Below are 17,678 nucleotides of genomic sequence, written 5' to 3'. Positions count from 1 at the left end.
AACATTCAAAATTGTATTTAAATTTTACTAACTACAATTAAACTTTCATTTGTTGAGAGCTTTCTCTGTACCTCTGTGCCACCTTCTGCCAGGTCCATGAGGGGTTTCCAGTCGTATGTGAAAAATAAATAAGATATTACCCTCTCATGACTCATAGAAGTTGGACTTGGGACTGGTAATCCAGTATAGAAGATCAAGAAAGGCTTCTTTGCAGAGTTGGAATTGAAACAATACTGCAGAGTTTCTCCTTTCAGATTATTAGAAGAGGAAACAAGTATATAAACCACAAAAAAAAAAAAAAGTCATTCTGCATAACTGCTACTAAAATACAGGGAAAGATAAATTAGGCTACAGAGGAAAGTTGGCTTAATCTAAAGAGTAAACCTTAAAGTAGAAGTAAAGCTTGATCTGAAATTTGAAGAATGAGTATTTGGAATCAACAAGTATGAGACTAAAAGGATAAGAAAAAGGTATTATAAGCATAGAAGTCATATGTCCAAGACAGCAAGCCGTAAAATGTCATAGAATGTTTGGGAAACTCCTGTTGGCTCTGGATAGCAGGAATAAGGTGATGAAGTAGAGAGTGCCCTACTGGAGATGTGGTCAAGTGATAAAAAGAGCCAGATTAGGGAGTGTTTTATTTGTCATGCATAAGTGTTTTGACTTTATCCTGAAAATTATACAAAACCAGTGAAGGGTTTTAAACACTAAATTAATATGAGATTTATGCTTCAGAAAGATTCATCCTGGCATTCATTTGGAGGATAGATTGAGGGGAAATGAGACCAGATATTAGAGAAACTATTTGTGGAGTTGCTTTTATAGTTAAGGTGAGTATGAAAAGCTGAAAACAAGAGATCAGGTTTGAGAGATTATCTTTTAAGAGGTAGACTCTAGAGAAATTATTAATTTATTAGATATGAGAAATGAAAAGGGGAAAGTTAGGATAAATACCACGTTTCTGGTTGGAGTTACTGGATGAGTGATGGTGCCAAATATCAGGCCAGGGAACAGAAGAGAGAAGTAGATTGGGAAATAATGAATTCACTTTTGAATATGTCGAATTTAACATGGGGGACATCCCAAGAGGTCAAAGCAGTACAGAAATCAACATTAATTCATCTTTACAACCCCTCCTAAGAGGATAGGTGGCAAAACATTTTCCCCATTTTATAAATAGGGCATTTGATACAATTATCCAGATATGTTGCACTATACTTAATGATTCACTGGGCTCACCAGAATTTGAACTCAGAACTCTTAAAAATGGGTTCACTCTTCTAAATACCATTGTATTTTATCTGGTTTCTCTTGGACAGATCTCAAGATGAGTTTGTTGTGTCTGATGAAAACCCAGATGAAAGTGAAGAAGATCCGCCATCTAATGATGACAGTGACACTGACTTTTGTAGCCGTAGACTGAGGCGACACCCCTCTCGGCCAATGAGGCAGAGCAGGCGTTTGCGAAGAAAGACCCCAAAGAAAAAATATTCCGATGATGATGAAGAGGAGGAATCTGAGGAGAATAGTAGAGACTCTGGTAAAAATAATCTGTAACCATATGGTAGCTCAATAAATTCTTTTTTGTTTTTCTTGTTGCTCATGCTGGAGTGCAATGGCACCATCTCGGCTCACTGCAACCTCTGTGTCCCGGGTTCAAGCGATTCTCCTACCTCAGCCTCCCAAGTAGCTGGGATTACAGGCATGCGCCACCATGCCTGGCTAATTTTGTATTTTTAGTAGAGAGGGAGTTTCTCCATGTTGGCCAGGCTGGTCTCAAACTCCCGACCTCAGGTGATCTGCCCACCTCAGCCTCCCAAAGTGCTGGGATTACAGGTGTGAGCCAGCACGCTGGCCAGCTCAACAAATTCTTATGACTTCTGGAGTTAAGAGTTCTTAAAATTCTGTTCTTAAGACTTATTTCTGACTAAATTTCTCTCATAGAAAGCACAAAATTAGCCGGGCGTGGTAGCGGGCGCCTGTAGTCCCAGCTACTCGGGAGGCTGAGGCAGGAGAATGGCGTGAACCCGGGAGGCGGAGCTTGCAGTGAGCCGAGATCGCGCCACTGCACTCCAGCCTGGGCGACAGAGCGAGACTCCGTCTCAAAAAAAAAAAAAAAAAAAAAAAAAGAAAGCACATCTGAGAAAATACATACTGATTGATACGTTAACTTCATATCAGATGCCTAGTAGGATTGTGATGACTCCTTGGTTGTCAAATGTTTCCACTCCTAAACCTTCATCTTCATAGGGTTTCTTGGAAATCATTCTCAATAAACTGTGAACATTTCCCTCAGATGCCCAGCTGTTGGAGAGAGAAGAATATAAGTTAACTCTCATTTAGACCACAGTCAGTGTTGAGTAGTTTTTACAGATTAACAGTAGTTGATGTTGTTATAGAGTATGCTTATCCCTATTAAGTGAGTAAATAGAGGCTCAACCGCTACAAGAAATGCGTGCTTTATGTAATTGGCAAATTGATAGGTGTCATCTTATTGGAGAAGAATCATAGATATGAGTATCAGACTCTGGCCATCCTTGTGGGTTTTTTTTGGTTTTATTTATCTTTTTTCCTAAACCATCTAAATAAGTGATGATAATATCATGTCCCTTTATCAGTGATTATTTCCTAAGGACAAGGACATTTTCTTACATCACCACAATGCGATTACCAAATTCAGATATTTTAACATTGATAGAATGCTATTACCTAATTAACAGTACACATTCAAATTTTTAACAAGTATCTCCATATTATTCTTTATATCTTTTTTTTCTTTTCCTAACCCAGGATCCATTCCAGGGCTCTGCGTTTATTCACATCTCTTTAGTCTCCATTAATCTGGAATAATCCTCAAATTTTGTCTCATCTTGATATTTTTAAAGAGTACATACTAGTTGTTTTGTAGATGTTTCCCAGTTTGGATTTCTTTTGTTTCCTTGTGATAAGATTCAGATTATGCATTTATAGTGGGAATAGCACAGAGAATGTTGCATCTTCTGAGTCTCTTTATTATTTTTCCTTATAATTAATAAGTAATTTGTGGGAATTTGAGACTATTTAAATATCCTTTTCCTTATATTTCACCTGCTAGTTTTAGTTCCTGTGGATAATTCTAACCCTGTCATTTCTGTTATATTTATTTATTGTTGTTCTGTAAGGAAGAACATTTCCCTTCTCCTCCATATGTTTGTTTATTTATGTCAATGTAAACTCGTGGATTCTTATTCTGATCAGTGGATATACTACATTCCCATCACTATTTAGGCTCCATTTGTCCCAAATTTGGCCAATGAGAACCACTTCAACCTATTGGCTAGCTATTTTGAAATGTTTGAAATCCACAAAAGAATAACAAGCTTGAATGTCATACTTCGGTGGAATTTAACATTCTGAAAAACAGCTGTGACATAATGCCACAGCCTCACTCTGGCTTATTGATCAGAGATGACAGGAACAATGCTATTTAGCAGTGCTTTGCAAGTTTAACTAGGTCTGTGTGCTTTATTTAGCAGATTTGTATTCTTTATGGAGAAAAGTCAAAAATATATCTTGAGTTCTGTATTTATGTGGAACAGATTCATGAGTTTTCTTTGGTTAGAGGGCATAACCTCTGCAATACATTATGACTATAGCGACAGGTAGAACAGCATATTATCAGGAGGTGGATTTGTGGTAGCCGTCTACCAAGAAGAGCAGTAGTCATGGCAGCTGTGTACCTGACCAGGTAGCTGTAGGTTGACTGCAGTAAGGACTATTTCTAAAAAAGTATAAAACATTTAGGCCGGGTGTGGTGGCTTACACCTGTAATCCCAGCACTTTGGGAGGCCGAGGCAGGCGGATCACTTGAGGCCAGGAATTCAAGACCAGCCTGGCCAACATGGCGAAACCCCATCTCTACTAAAAATACAAAAATTAGCCAGGTGTGGTGGCGGGTACCTGTAGTCCCAGCTACTCGGAAGGCTGAGGCAGGAGAATTGCTTGAACCCAGGAGGTGGAGTTTGCAGTGAGCCAAGATCATGCCACTGCACTCCAGCATGGGCGACATAGTGAGACTCTGTCTCAAAAACAAACAAACTAAAAAGGATAAAACATTTTCTAATCTTGAGGATTCACCGCTAAGAGTATATATTGTGAGGTTTGGCATTAAAAACCTGCACAGATTGACTCATTTTTTTTTTTTTAAGGGAGACTTAAAGGCCAGGCATGTTGTAATCTCAACACTTTGGTAGGTAGCCAGGAGTGGTAGTGCATATGCCTGTGATCCTAGCTTTAGCTACTGGGGCAGCTGAGGCCAGAGGATCTCTTGAGCCCAGGAGGTTGAGGCTGTAGTGAGCCATGTTCATGCCACTGCACTCCAGCCTGTGTGATAGTGAGATACTCTCTCAAATAAAATGAAACTCATAAAAGTTACTGTTCACTTAAAAATATTTATGACTGAACTCTGCTTGGTAGCTTTTCATTTTTATAACCTAAGCTACATTTCTAAATAGACTTAAATTTTGTACTTTGTTCTTCCTTTTTTTAAAATAGAAAGTGACTTCAGTGATGATTTTAGTGATGATTTTGTAGAAACTCGGCGAAGGCGGTCAAGGAGAAATCAGAAAAGACAAATTAACTACAAAGAAGACTCAGAAAGTGACGGTTCCCAGAAGAGTTTGCGACGTGGTAAAGAAATAAGGCGAGTACACAAGCGAAGACTTTCCAGCTCAGAGAGTGAAGGTAAGGCATAGGTCTCCTATATATAGAAGTTTGGACAGGGCAAAATAGACATTATAAAGTGAACTCGGATTGTGATTCTGTACCATTCTTTGAAACTCATATAACCAGGCCAGGCATGGTGGCTCACGCCTGTAATCCCGGCAGTTTGGGAGGCCAGGGCATGCAGATCACTTGAGGCCAGGAGTTCAAGACCAGCCTGTCCAACATGGTGAGACCTTGTCTCTACTAAAAATAAAAAAAATTAGCCTGTGTGGTGATACGCGCCTGTAATCTTAGCTACTCAGGAGGTTGAGGCAGGAGAATTACTTGGACCTGGGAGGCGGAGATTGCAGTGAGCCAAGGTTGTGCCACTGCACTCCACCCTGGGTGACAGAGCAAGACTGTGTCTCAAAAAAAAAAAAAAAATCCATATAACCAGTAGTATCTTTGAGATAAAACCTATAATCTTGTGCCTACCATAGTTTAAATAAAAGATACTCGATAAGAGGCTAATTTTTAAGATCTCCATTGTAATTTAAATTTTCATTGAAACTAGAGAAGTCTCAGAAAATTGTGATCTGATCAAGATTATTCTACTTCTTTTTCTTACTCCCTTATTCATGGCCCTCATTTTGAAATAACCTCTTATGTCCTTAATAGCTAAAAGGTTTCAAATAAAAGTGCCTACTGTCTCTTTCCACCTTGACTATGATTTCAGTTGGAAACCGTTTTATTTCCTAATAGCTATAACTGTGCCCCCTACCAGTAGTACAAGACAAGCTCTAAAATATGAATTTCTTACATCCATTTAGTCTTTTTTGTTTTACTTATTTTATATAGTGTATATATATACACACATATACACATATAAATATATATATATATATTTTTTTTTTTTTTTTTTTTTTTTTTGGTGACAGAGTCTCACTCTGTCACCCAGGCTGGAGTGCAGTGGTGTGATCTCGGCTCACTGCAACCTCCGCCTCCCAAGTTCAAACGATTCTCCTGGCTCAGCCTCCCAATAGCTAGGATTTTAGGCATGTGCCACCAAGCCTGGCTAATTTTTATATTTTTAGTAGAGATGGGGTTTCACCATGTTGGCCAAGCTAGTCTCAAACTCCTGACCTCAGGTTATCCGCCCACCTTGGCCTCCCAAAGTGCTGGGATTACAGGCGTGAGCCACCGCGCCCGGCTTTATGGCCTGTTTTGAAGATTGTTTTGCTTTCATAGATTAAACATGAATTTAAGTTTGAGCCCAAGACAAAAGAGAAAGGGAAAAAAAATGTTTGGATGTGGGATGCTAAAGAAGGGAGGTGAACATCTTTTTCGAATGTGTACTTACCTTCATGTGTCACAGAAACAAACATAAATTGCATTAGTTAAGCCATTAAATATGAATTATTTATTAAACTAGGCCCTATTCCAAGCACTGGAATATAACAGCAAACAAAATAGCTCTTATGAAACTCTTTATTTTAGTTGGGAAGAAGGTGACAATAAACAAGATAGATAAGTAGAATATATGATATATTAGAGATGAGTGCTTTGGAAAAAAATAAAGGAGAAAAGGGGGTTGGGAAAGTAGTTGAATTTCAGATAATATACTAAGGAAATCCTCACTAAGAAAACATTTGAGTGAAGACCTGAAAGAAATGTTGTGTGTGAGTCATGCTCTTATCTAAAAGAAGAATGATACAGACAGATGGAACAATAAATATGAAGGTCTTGAGGTATGTTTGTGCTTGTCATGTTCAGCAAACAGAAGGGAGTGCAGGGTTGTTGGAGCAGAATGAGTGAAGGCAGACATAATGAGATGAAGCAAAGAAGTCAGTGGGGGCCAGTCAGCAAACGAGAGCCCACCTTCTTACATAAATAAAAAAGCAAGGTTTTTGTTTTTGTTTTTGAGACAGGGTCTCACCCTGGCTGGCGTGCAGTGGCACAATCACAGCTCACCATAGCCTCAATCTGCTGTGCTCAAGCAGTCCACCTGCCTCAGCCTCCCAAGTGGCTAGAAGTGGCATAAGCCACCACACTGCTAATTTTTAAATTTATTTTATAGAGATGAGATCTTGCAGTGTTGCCCTGGCTGACCTTAAACTCCTGGCCTCAAGTGATCCCCCCTACCTTGGCCTCCCACAGTGTTAGGATTACAGGTGTAAGCCACTGCACCCTGCCCTGTAATACAGTTTTTACTGGAAGACTACCATACCAATTTGTTTACATATAGTCTGTTGCCTGCTTTCTCAAAAAGCTGAGTTGTTGTGACTGAGACTATAGGGCCTGCCTCTTACATAAAAAATGTGCTAACCTCTGATGATAAATAGTGCTGTGCAGTTAAACTTTCTGCACTGATTATATGTGTGCTGATCGTTACAATAGCCACTAACCTCATATGGCTATTGAGCACTTGAAATGTGGCTAGTGTGACCATGGAACTGAATTTTTATTTTTATTTAATTTTAACTAATTTAAATTTAAAATAACCACATGTGACTAGTGTTTATCGTATTAGATAACACAGAGTAGGACATTGTATAGACTTTGGATTTTTATTTTGTGTAAGGTGAGAAACATTTGGGCCAAAGCACAGATGAGTATTCAGAAGCAGATGAGGAGGAAGAGGAAAGCAAACCATCCCACATTTTGAGCAAAAGAGTGATATGATCTGACTTAGATTTTAATTTGCTGTGGTAGTTGTGTTATGAATAGATTGAAGGGGGCCAGGGCAGAAGCTAGAAGACCCATTGGGAAGTTATTGTAATAGTCCAGGTGAGAGATGATGGAGGGTGGAACTGGGTCAGTAGCAGTAAAGGGATGAAAGCAGTCACATTATGGATATGTTTTAAAGTGAGACCCAAAGGATTTACTGTTGGGTTGGATGAGAGAAAGAAAAGAATCAAGGATGACTGAGCAATTGGAGGAGCAATTGCCAAAAACTTAAGTTGGTAGAGACCACAGGGCTGCAGGTTTAAGAAGAAAGTTTAGGAGCCCAGTTTTAGACACATGATTTGAGATGCCTGTTTAGAGATATCCAAGCCTAGATGTCGAGTAGGCAGTTTAATACACTAGTCTGGAATTCAGTGGTTGCCTAAAATAAATATGAGAGCCGTTAGCACATAGATGGCATGCCAAGTTGTGAGACTAGGTGAGTTCTTCTAAAATGGAAGTAGAGTCATCTTCAGTATCCATGGAGGATTGATTTCAGGATCCCCGCAGATATCAAAATCCTTGGATTTACAAGTCCCTCATATAAAATGGTGTCATATTCACATATAACCTACCCATATCCTCTATATACTTTAAATAAATCTCTAGAATATTTAAAATACCTGATACAGTGTAAATGTTATATAATTGTTATACTGTATTGTTTAGTGAATGACAAGAAAAAAGTCTATGTATGTTCAGTTCAGACACTACCATCTATTTTTTTCCTGAATATTTTCCATCTGCAGTTGGTTAAATTAATGGATAGGGGGGCCCAACTATGTAGACAAAGAAGAGAAGACAATTAAGACTACCAAGGGCGTCTGATAACTAAGATGAGAGTTGGCACAGTGTTTAAGATGTACAGAGTTGGGTGTCCCGTTTGAATCTTTCCTTATCAGCGTGTTGACATGATAACCTAATTTGTGTACTAGTGGGAAGGAGTTTGTTAGTTTAACTAACCTATCTTCATTTAATTCAAGCATTATCAGACATCTTCCCCCAAGAAATCTGCTGTTGGCTGGGCACAGTGGCTTACGCCTATAATCCCAGCACTTTGGGAGGCCAAGATGGGCAGATCACTTGAGGCCAGTAGTTCGAGATCAGTCTGGCCAACATGGTGAAACCCCGTCTCTACTAAAAATGCAAAGAAATTAGCTGGGTGTGGCGGCACACACACCTGTAATCCCAGCTACTTGGGAGGCTGAGACAGGAGAATTGCTTGAATCTGGAAGGCAGAGGTTGCAGTGAGCCTAGTTTGCGCCACGATACTCCAGCCTGGGAGACAGAGTGAGACTCCATCTCAAAAAATAAAGAAGGTCAGGCACAGTGGCTCATGCCTGTAATCCCAGCACTTTGGGAGGCCGAGGCAGATGGATCACAAGGTCAGGAGTTCGAGACCAGCCTGGCCAACATAGTGAAACCCCGTCTCTACTAAAAATACAAAAAGTTAGCCAGGCGTGGTGGCTGGCGCCTGTAATCCCAGCTACTCGGGAGGCTGAGGCAGGAGAATCGCTTGAACCCAGGAGGCGGAGGTTGCAGTGAGCCAAGATCACGCCATTGTATTCTAGCCAGGGCAACAGTGCGAGACTCTGTCTCAATAAAAAAAAAGAAAATATTGTCTAAAATCATAAATAAAGTACACCATGAATCATATTGGGCATTGTTATGGGACTGAGAAGAGAGAAATCAGGCCAATTATTGAAAGGAAACATTTATGTACAAGCAATTCTGAAAGCAGGACGTGGGGTGAATATCGGGAGGAAAAGGAGAATTAAATTCGTTTATGGTTAACCGTGCCAATGGCTTAAATGTGCTGTTTATTCTAGAGAGCTATTTGTCCAAGAACTCTGAAGATGACGAGCTAGCTAAAGAATCAAAGCGGTCAGTTCGAAAGCGGGGCCGAAGCACAGATGAGTATTCAGAAGCAGATGAGGAGGAGGAAGAGGAAGGCAAACCATCCCGCAAACGGCTACACCGGATTGAGACGGATGAGGAAGAGAGTTGTGACAATGCTCATGGAGATGCAAATCAGCCTGCCCATGACAGCCAGCCTAGGGTCCTGCCCTCAGAACAAGAGAGCACCAAGAAGCCCTACCGGATAGAAAGTGATGAGGAAGAGGACTTTGAAAATGTAGGCAAAGTGGGGAGCCCATTGGACTATAGCTTAGTGGACTTACCTTCAACCAATGGACAGAGCCCTGGCAAAGCCATTGAGAACTTGATTGGCAAGCCTACTGAGAAGTCTCAGACCCCCAAGGACAACAGCACAGCCAGTGCAAGCCTAGCCTCCAATGGGACAAGTGGTGGGCAGGAGGCAGGAGCACCAGAAGAGGAGGAAGATGAGCTTTTGAGAGTGACTGACCTTGTTGATTATGTCTGTAACAGTGAACAGTTATAAGACTTTTTTTCCATTTTTGTGCTAATTTATTCCACGGTAGCTCTCACACCAGCGGGCCAGTTATTAAAAGCTGTTTAATTTTTCCTAGAAAACTCCACTACAGAATGACTTTTAGAAGAAAAATTTCAACAAATCCTGAAGTCTTTCTGTGAAGTGACCAGTTCTGAACTTTGAAGATAAATAATTGCTGTAAATTCCTTTTGATTTTCTTTTTCCAGGTTCATGGTCCTTGGTAATTTCATTCATGGAAAAAAATCTTATTATAATAACAACAAAGATTTGTATATTTTTGACTTTATATTTCCTGAGCTCTCCTGACTTTGTGAAAAAGGGTGGATGAAAATGCATTCCGAATCTGTGAGGGCCCAAAACAGAATTTAGGGGTGGGTGAAAGCACTTGTGCTTTAGCTTTTTCATATTAAATATATATTATATTTAAACATTCATGGCATAGATGATGATTTACAGACAATTTAAAAGTTCAAGTCTGTACTGTTACAGTTTGAGAATTGTAGATAACATCATACATAAGTCATTTAGTAACAGCCTTTGTGAAATGAACTTGTTTACTATTGGAGATAACCACACTTTAATAAAGAAGAGACAGTGAAAGTACCATCATAATTAACCTAAATTTTTGTTATAGCAGAGTTTCTTGTTTAAAAAAAAATAAAATCATCTGAAAAGCATTTGTACAGTAAAATGTATAATGAAGCTTTGCCAACCAGACTGTGCTAGCAACAGATTTTTTTAAATAAGCTTTATGCAGTGGTAATAAGGTGGCCTCAAATATATTGTGTCTGATGGAGAGTTATTAGTGAAATGAATGTGGTCTTTCTTAAGGCCTGGGTGGACTGTAAACTTTGCCAATAGTATAACTCTTGTCTTCTGGCCACTTGATGTTTAAATATCTGAAATATCATTTTGAAAAAAATACATCTATATATAACATACATGAAGAGATGCTAAGCTGACAGTGATATTTTAGCACATTTGAAGACTGGGAAGAGATTTTCAGGTGAATTTTAACTGGTCTATTCTTGCCCTTAGTATCTACTTCAAATTGAAGTCTACAAACAAAGCAGTTCCTTTGGGAGGTTTTTAGTTTGAGTTTTAGCGTGTGTGCGTGTTTGTGTGTGTGCGTGTGTGTGTGTGTTGGAATTTCCTATCTGCCTGGATATATTAGCAGAGTTTGAATGTAGTTTTGGCCTTTGGCCATTAGACTTCTATTAAAATTCATTAATAGTCATACAACCAACATAGAGTTGAATGAGAACTGCCGATGTAATTAATAGGCATGACATCCATTTCAAACATCTCAACACTTTAAAGAAAAGCCCTTTGTTTCAAGAAAAAAGGGTTTGTAACTAACTAAATACCTAACATGTAATTGACACTAAAATATGAACTTTGTCTTATTTAGTTTCTGTTATAGCTGTAAAATTTCAGGCAGAGCCATAACATTGTACAGAGTGTAGCACTTGTGATTAAACCTAGCCTGTTAAATCCTGAAACCTTCAACCATTACTTCTGTGAATACTTTAGCCCTGGGATTTGGGTTTTTCTGTTCCGGTGTTGTGTCTGTTGCCGGCAATGGACACACCATATCTGCTGCTGGCCCAAGGAACGTCATTAATTTTTCTTTCCAAATTAAGTATTATGTGCTAGTCAGTGTATAGTAAAGCACTTCTCTTTTTTATTACTAAAAAACTGGCATTAGATTTGCATTATAAATACCTCTCTAGGAACTTTATACTCCTTTTCCTTCTTCAACAGGTATTGCCCTTAAATCTTATCTTTTGGCCTTGAAAGTTTATAGCTATTGTTTTTCAGTTGTTCGTTGTTTTGTTTTGTTTCACTTTAGTTCTGTAGTACCTGCCCATTAATATTTTTGCTTTGATTCTAGCAATGTGTATGTATCTGTATAAAAAATAAAATAATGAAAGCAACCTAAAAATAGGATGCACCAATAGCATGTGGTTCCAAGTAAGTTGTGATTTTTATTTTGAGACAGTGTTCCACTGGAAGGGAGGGAAGGGCTTACATTCACAGACAGTAAAGCAGGGCTGTGTAAGGAGCTGCATTTACTTAACAGTCTCCTTTCCAGCTAGGTTTGTTTTATTTATTTGCAAGTCAGCTAAGAATTAACCTTTTAAACCATCTAAAACAGGCAAGCAATATAAAGATTTCTACTAGTGCAAGGTAAGTGGTTTGAATGTACAAGTGCCCTTTCCTGCCACCCAGTCTCACTCTACCATTTTAGTCCTGCAGCTGGGTAAAGCCACTATTGTGTGGAAACTCTCCCATGTGCCCTGTCTCTACCTCTGGACACACCAGCTCCTTCTTCCACCTATTCTATTCCTCAGTTAAGCCAAGTGATCAGAAGTAGTATTAAATGGGTAGATAATTTTAACAGGATGCCTAATGTGAAATGAGGAGTTATTTTTACTCTTCTACTATAGAAAGCCTAAGGTAATTCTTACCATCTCAAAGACTGAGTATTCCGTTTAGGTTTGGAGACCACTTGTGCTGTGCTGCCTGATATTTACCAAACTTGAATAAGTGTTCGTCAACTTGATAGTGAATGTACCCCTTCTCACCTTATATTTTGATTAAATCAATTAACTATAGGTCATCTACCAAGAATGTAATCCAAGCGGTTGATAAAACATTATTAGGCAGATAGATTATTGATTATTAAATTTTGAGCAGTGCAAAAACAGTTGTGCTGCTTGGAGTTCAGATTCAGTCCCTCAAAGAGTTTATGATCACTGAAATACACTCTGAAGGTATTCTGAAGAAGTTAAAAAATTTTAGAAAACGAAATGTTCTGTATACAAAGACAATACAGTCACTATGAACTGCAGAAAGTATAGGAAAGCAGTAATTGATGTAGAGTTTAGACAGTCTTGGATCTTTTTTAGAGCACTAACCATGGATTTAGACTCAAAATAGCTGCTACATAATAGAGCCCTTTAATAATTTAAACCCCCCTTGTTGAAATACAAGTTGGACTCCCAGTGTCAAACTCTAGACTGTAGCTAATGTATTAAAGGGAGACGTAGATTAATATTCAGTATATTTAGTTTGCAATTTCTGAAAAGGTTTGAAAACTAGTCAGCTTTTCACACAGCAGAAGCTTTGAACTGAAATATGTGTGAAAAGGACTCAGACTGAAAATGTTTTGGTTTTGTACATCAGTGCTGATGAAATTAGTGTAAAACATTTTCCATCATTGGCACATTACTGCAAAATGATGGCAGAGATATTTTCAAGAATGTACATCAAGTTATATTTCCTTGACATCCTTTTTTCAATTGGTCAAGGTTACAGATTCAGAGGATAAAGGGTAGTTTCATTTAGAATAAATTCATGTCTACTGGCAATCTATATATAAAAGTGACCTGCCCAAGAACCAAAAACTTTAAATGCTAGTGAAGCTTTTGAAAAATAATTTTTAAACAAATTAATTTTAAAAGGGTGTTACACATACCCAGTTTTTACTTTTTGGTTGATGAAACCCATCCCATAATATACATTTGAGCAAAGTACATATATTAAGAAAAACATGGACATTTACTTGTTTAATAGTCAAAATGATGAGGAAATGTTAGCTGTTTTTAAGTGGGATTGGTGGGGTGTCCTTTGTCACAAGGAATGCTTTTTTAGCTTGTTTGTGGGCATAAGAGATGTTAACCCTTTGCTGGTTCTACCACACAACTGTAAAGAACCTAATGAATCTACAAGTTTAATATTCAGAAAAAGCTAGGAACTCCGCTCTTTACCAGTACAGTGGAACAGGTCCGTTATTCAAGGTGATGGCTCACAGCTATAGAACAACTATTCAAAGACCCAGAGTTAAATGGTACATGTGTATATGTGTGTGTGTGTGTGTGCACACGCACACACTTCAGATAAGTATCAGAAAAAATAAAAATGAATCCATCATTAACTATTGAAAGAAATAAGATGGCTGCATTGCAACAGATACAAATATTATGAACATCATTTAATTACAGAAAATCTAGACAACAGTTTCTCCTGATGTTTGACATTCTCAAAATATATTCCTCGTTCTTGAAGAAGCAGAGAATGCCAAGGCTGCATATCTGCTGTAATCTACCTAGCCCTCTTCTGCTTAATATGATCCATTATTGAATCTTCTCAGATTAAAATCCATTCCTATATTATCTACCTTTCCCAAAGTGTGTGCCTGTAAACCTACCTTGGAAGTGGCAAGTTAACTGATTTTTTTGTGTCATTTTTATACCAATCCTTAAGGTCAAAGCCTTTTGCTATCAATGTATTTAAACTGAGTTGCTATATGTTCACTTAATTTGTTTTCAAAATGTTTTGCTCCAACTTAAATTATCTTTTAACATCTTTTGAGTGCCAAGGATTGCTAAGTAACTGTAATATGTTGAAGAGAGTAATTGCCAAGCAAGCAGTCATAAGCCAAAATGTGATGAGCTTAGTATATAACCACTTCAGATTATACACTCACCACTTTTTGTATTCATTCATGCAAACCCTCCTGGAAGTCGATTAGAAGAGGATCCAATTTGTGGACTTTTTTTCCTCCTTTGGACACCTGAGCACAATTTTTTTTTTCCTTTCATATTTATACCACTTTGGAAAATTCAGTAAACCCAATTCTGGCACATCGTAATGGTTTCAGTTAGCGAAGATGTTTATTTTAATAACTTTAAAATATGACTATCCTATACATAAGTTATATAAGAGGGCATAACAATAGTTGAGTAGAAATTTATAAAATTTCTTGGATATTTTGAATGAGAAAAAAACATTTTTAAAGGAATTTTTTTTTTCCTTTTTTGGCCAAACCGGTACAAGCTAGAAAGTGTGCTAAGGACTGAATACTTGCCTCGTGCTTTTTGCCACTGGATGATGTAAGTTAAGAATGGAATTGTTAATCCTAAGTATATATTTTCTTGACTTTCATCAGTTTCTAAAGAAATCTAATTTAAGTGTTTTGTGGTTTTGTTTGATCTGTATTTATTGAGTTCTGGTCATAGACCAGCAGCTTGCACGTCATGCTCATGAACAGCCAGAACACAGTTATTGGGGAACTTCATGGCTCAAAACCTTCTGAATCATTTAACTTATTTTGTATGTTGCAAAAAAAAAAAAAAAGTTTATTTTGCTTGAGAGTCACCTTTTTTTAAAAAAAATAACTGTACAGCTTTTAAGGGATGGGAGGTGGGAAAATACCCTAAAATAGGATGTAGATTTTTTACGATTGTGTTTATGCTAGATCATCTACAGGTGCATTATGTAATTAAACCTAAAATTGTTTAAAAATTTGTGCCATGTCTTTTTCATTCTCCTGCCCTTTAGCAGAATTGGTGCATGTCAACTGCTATGTGGACAAGCCTTGAAATTGGAGTAACAAGCCCTGTCTCCAAAGCTTTAAGGTCACTGCATGAAAATTGCACACACACACACACACACACACACACACACACACACAGAGATCTAGCTTATATTAGTAAATGGATTTTCAGGATCAGAACAGCTACAGTAGCCCAGATTTGGCTGTTAACAGCATATTCTTACAGCGCATGATTTTTGTGATGCCTAACTAGGGTATTCTCAATGTTAGTCTGGTGTTCTATTCTCTTTCAAAGTAGCTTCTTGAGATGATATCTGTTGTAGCTTGCCCAAACCTGCCATGAGGTTTTGTGTACACTTTGAAAGGGTATGTCCTATGCTAAGATGGTGGTAGAGCAGGGCTTGATTTTAATCTATTCATATAAAAGAAGGAAAAAACTAGAATTGGTCTATTTGGTTATTCAGTGGACTTAATTCCACAGGAATAGTTGTCTGCTGAAGCGTGGCAGCAAGAGAAGTCAAATTCAAGTTTCAGTTCCTTCCTTATTCACTAAGTATTTTGAAATCTTGTAGAACTTCTGATTCTAGCACAGTCTTTTACATGGCACGTTTTACCATGGTATATTCACAGCTTCGTTTAAATGTCAGTACTTTTTCCCATCTGATAATTTTGCCATTCTAATTTCTCACCTTTGTAGTACAAGTGTATCCTTGAAAATAATTAAATTCATCTAAGTGTGTCATAACTTCTATCAAAGCTATATTCATGTGTTGCCAGCGTCAGTTTTTTGCTATCCTCATTCAGAAGGGAAGCCTGCAGATCATGAGTTTCCATGTGAAGAATACAAATTCCACATAAAAATTTATAAATGGTATCTTTTAGAATTTTGATTTAAAGTAATAGCTGGAATTCAGGGACTGATCAGAATGCCTCTTGAATTTTCCAACATGCTTATATGAAATGCTTTATTTTCCTATGCGTTAAAAAAAACATTCCTGGAATAGGTTCTCAGAATGTTTTATTTGGTTTCTAGGAGATGATATTTAAAGCAGAAGCTCCAAGATTAGCATAAAACTAACTCTTGAGGTAATCAGGACCGTGCTGTTAGTCAAATAGAAGCTGGAGTGCTCTCTGTCACATAATGTACTGCATGTGTGTGGGGGTGGGGGGGCAGGGAAGATCAGAAAACTGGAAATGTAATTCTGATAACACACAAAGTAAACTGTGCATTAAAAGTATGGGAATTCTTGGTAGCTTAAAGCTTCAGGGGTTAACTTCAGTGTATGAACACCTAGTGTGTTAGAATTGCAGTGCATAGTTGTTTAAATACAATATTCCTTGTAAGTGACAACCAAAATATGTTGTGGCTGGTGCCAATATTTTTGTTAATGAAATGTTCAGTGTCTCACTACAGTCTGATCAGAACTCTTGGTGTTATAAGCCAGGCCTAAAGCCATTTTATAGCTATTGGCCTAATTGTGTAACTTTTTCTTTCAAAATGTTTTATTATAATACTTCTGTCATTTCTTTCACTTAATATGTCAATTGTCATAATAAAAATTTAAATTTGAATTATTTAGCATGATGTGTTTGCAAACTTAGCTTATTTTAAATTTTGTGGCACATGGAACAAATTGTCTGTAACAGTTCATGATGGTTAAAATTTATCACCCAGGCCTAGATGAATTGTTCTCCCACTATCTAGAAAGTAAATTTGCAAGTGCATCAATTTCCCTAAAATAATTTTTAAGGCTATTTGCCAACTAGACAAATATAGATATTAGAAAACTATTATTGATTTATATCTTTAGCCTCTGGAGAACTAACACATTATAGAGGCTGTGGACTTGTTCTGTGTGGTCCCATAGGAGCACAGAACTAGACCAGAGGACAGAAGCCATAGGGCAAAAGTTTTCCATTCATTCTATGGAGGAAGCTTAGTTCTCTAATAATAAACAAGCTTGGAAGTGAATTATTAGGAATAGGGGATGTTTGGGAGACCAAACATCCACACATTGATCCACGCCTTAAAAAATGGATTAGACCAAATGACTAACCGGTCCTTCCAACCCTGAGTAGGCTTCTCAGCTACAAATGATTTGACAGTTTTTATTTACTCTTGAAATACAGTAAAATTCACACTGAACTTGCTTTTTTACCAACAAACTAGCAGAGTATTTGTGATTCTGATGGAAAATATTAACTAGGTAAAGAACTTTTGAAGAATTTCACCTAATGGAGTAAAAGCTGGTCGGTGCTAGCAAGAAAATGGCTAGTTACAATGCTAAATTTATTTGAAATTTTCACTTTAAGAGAATCAGTCAAATAACGTGAGCCACTGTGCCCAGCCAGCCCATTTCTTTTTCAGATTATAAGACCAGAAGATGTAGAACAGTTCTTTTCTTTTACAAATAGAATTGGTGTACTGTTCTGTGATTCTTTAGTAGAGGCGGAATTATAAAAAATAACGAAAATATTCTATTGAAGTTAGATGTTGGGACCCTTCTGGGTGAGATT

The 17,678-nt window shown here is 37.7% G+C and overlaps 1 protein-coding gene across 2 annotated transcripts in view; it reads left to right on the top strand.

Moving 5' to 3' along the window:
* Window positions 1–16,733, top strand: part of RSF1 (remodeling and spacing factor 1) — a 160,925-nt gene extending 144,192 nt beyond the window's left edge. For both annotated transcript variants that reach the window (XM_008960238.4, XM_003808137.5), the window contains exons 14-16: window positions 1,320–1,540; window positions 4,534–4,722; window positions 9,237–16,733. In XM_008960238.4, coding sequence (XP_008958486.1) covers window positions 1,320–1,540; window positions 4,534–4,722; window positions 9,237–9,808 — 982 coding nt within the window. In that variant the 3' untranslated portion in view covers window positions 9,809–16,733. The remainder of the gene's footprint in view (window positions 1–1,319; window positions 1,541–4,533; window positions 4,723–9,236) is intronic.
* Window positions 16,734–17,678: the final 945 nt, after the last annotated feature.

This window comes from Pan paniscus, chromosome 9, assembly GCF_029289425.2.
Source record: "Pan paniscus chromosome 9, NHGRI_mPanPan1-v2.0_pri, whole genome shotgun sequence".
Taxonomy (NCBI): domain Eukaryota; kingdom Metazoa; phylum Chordata; class Mammalia; order Primates; family Hominidae; genus Pan; species Pan paniscus.
This window is presented reverse-complemented; position numbering and strand designations above follow the sequence as displayed.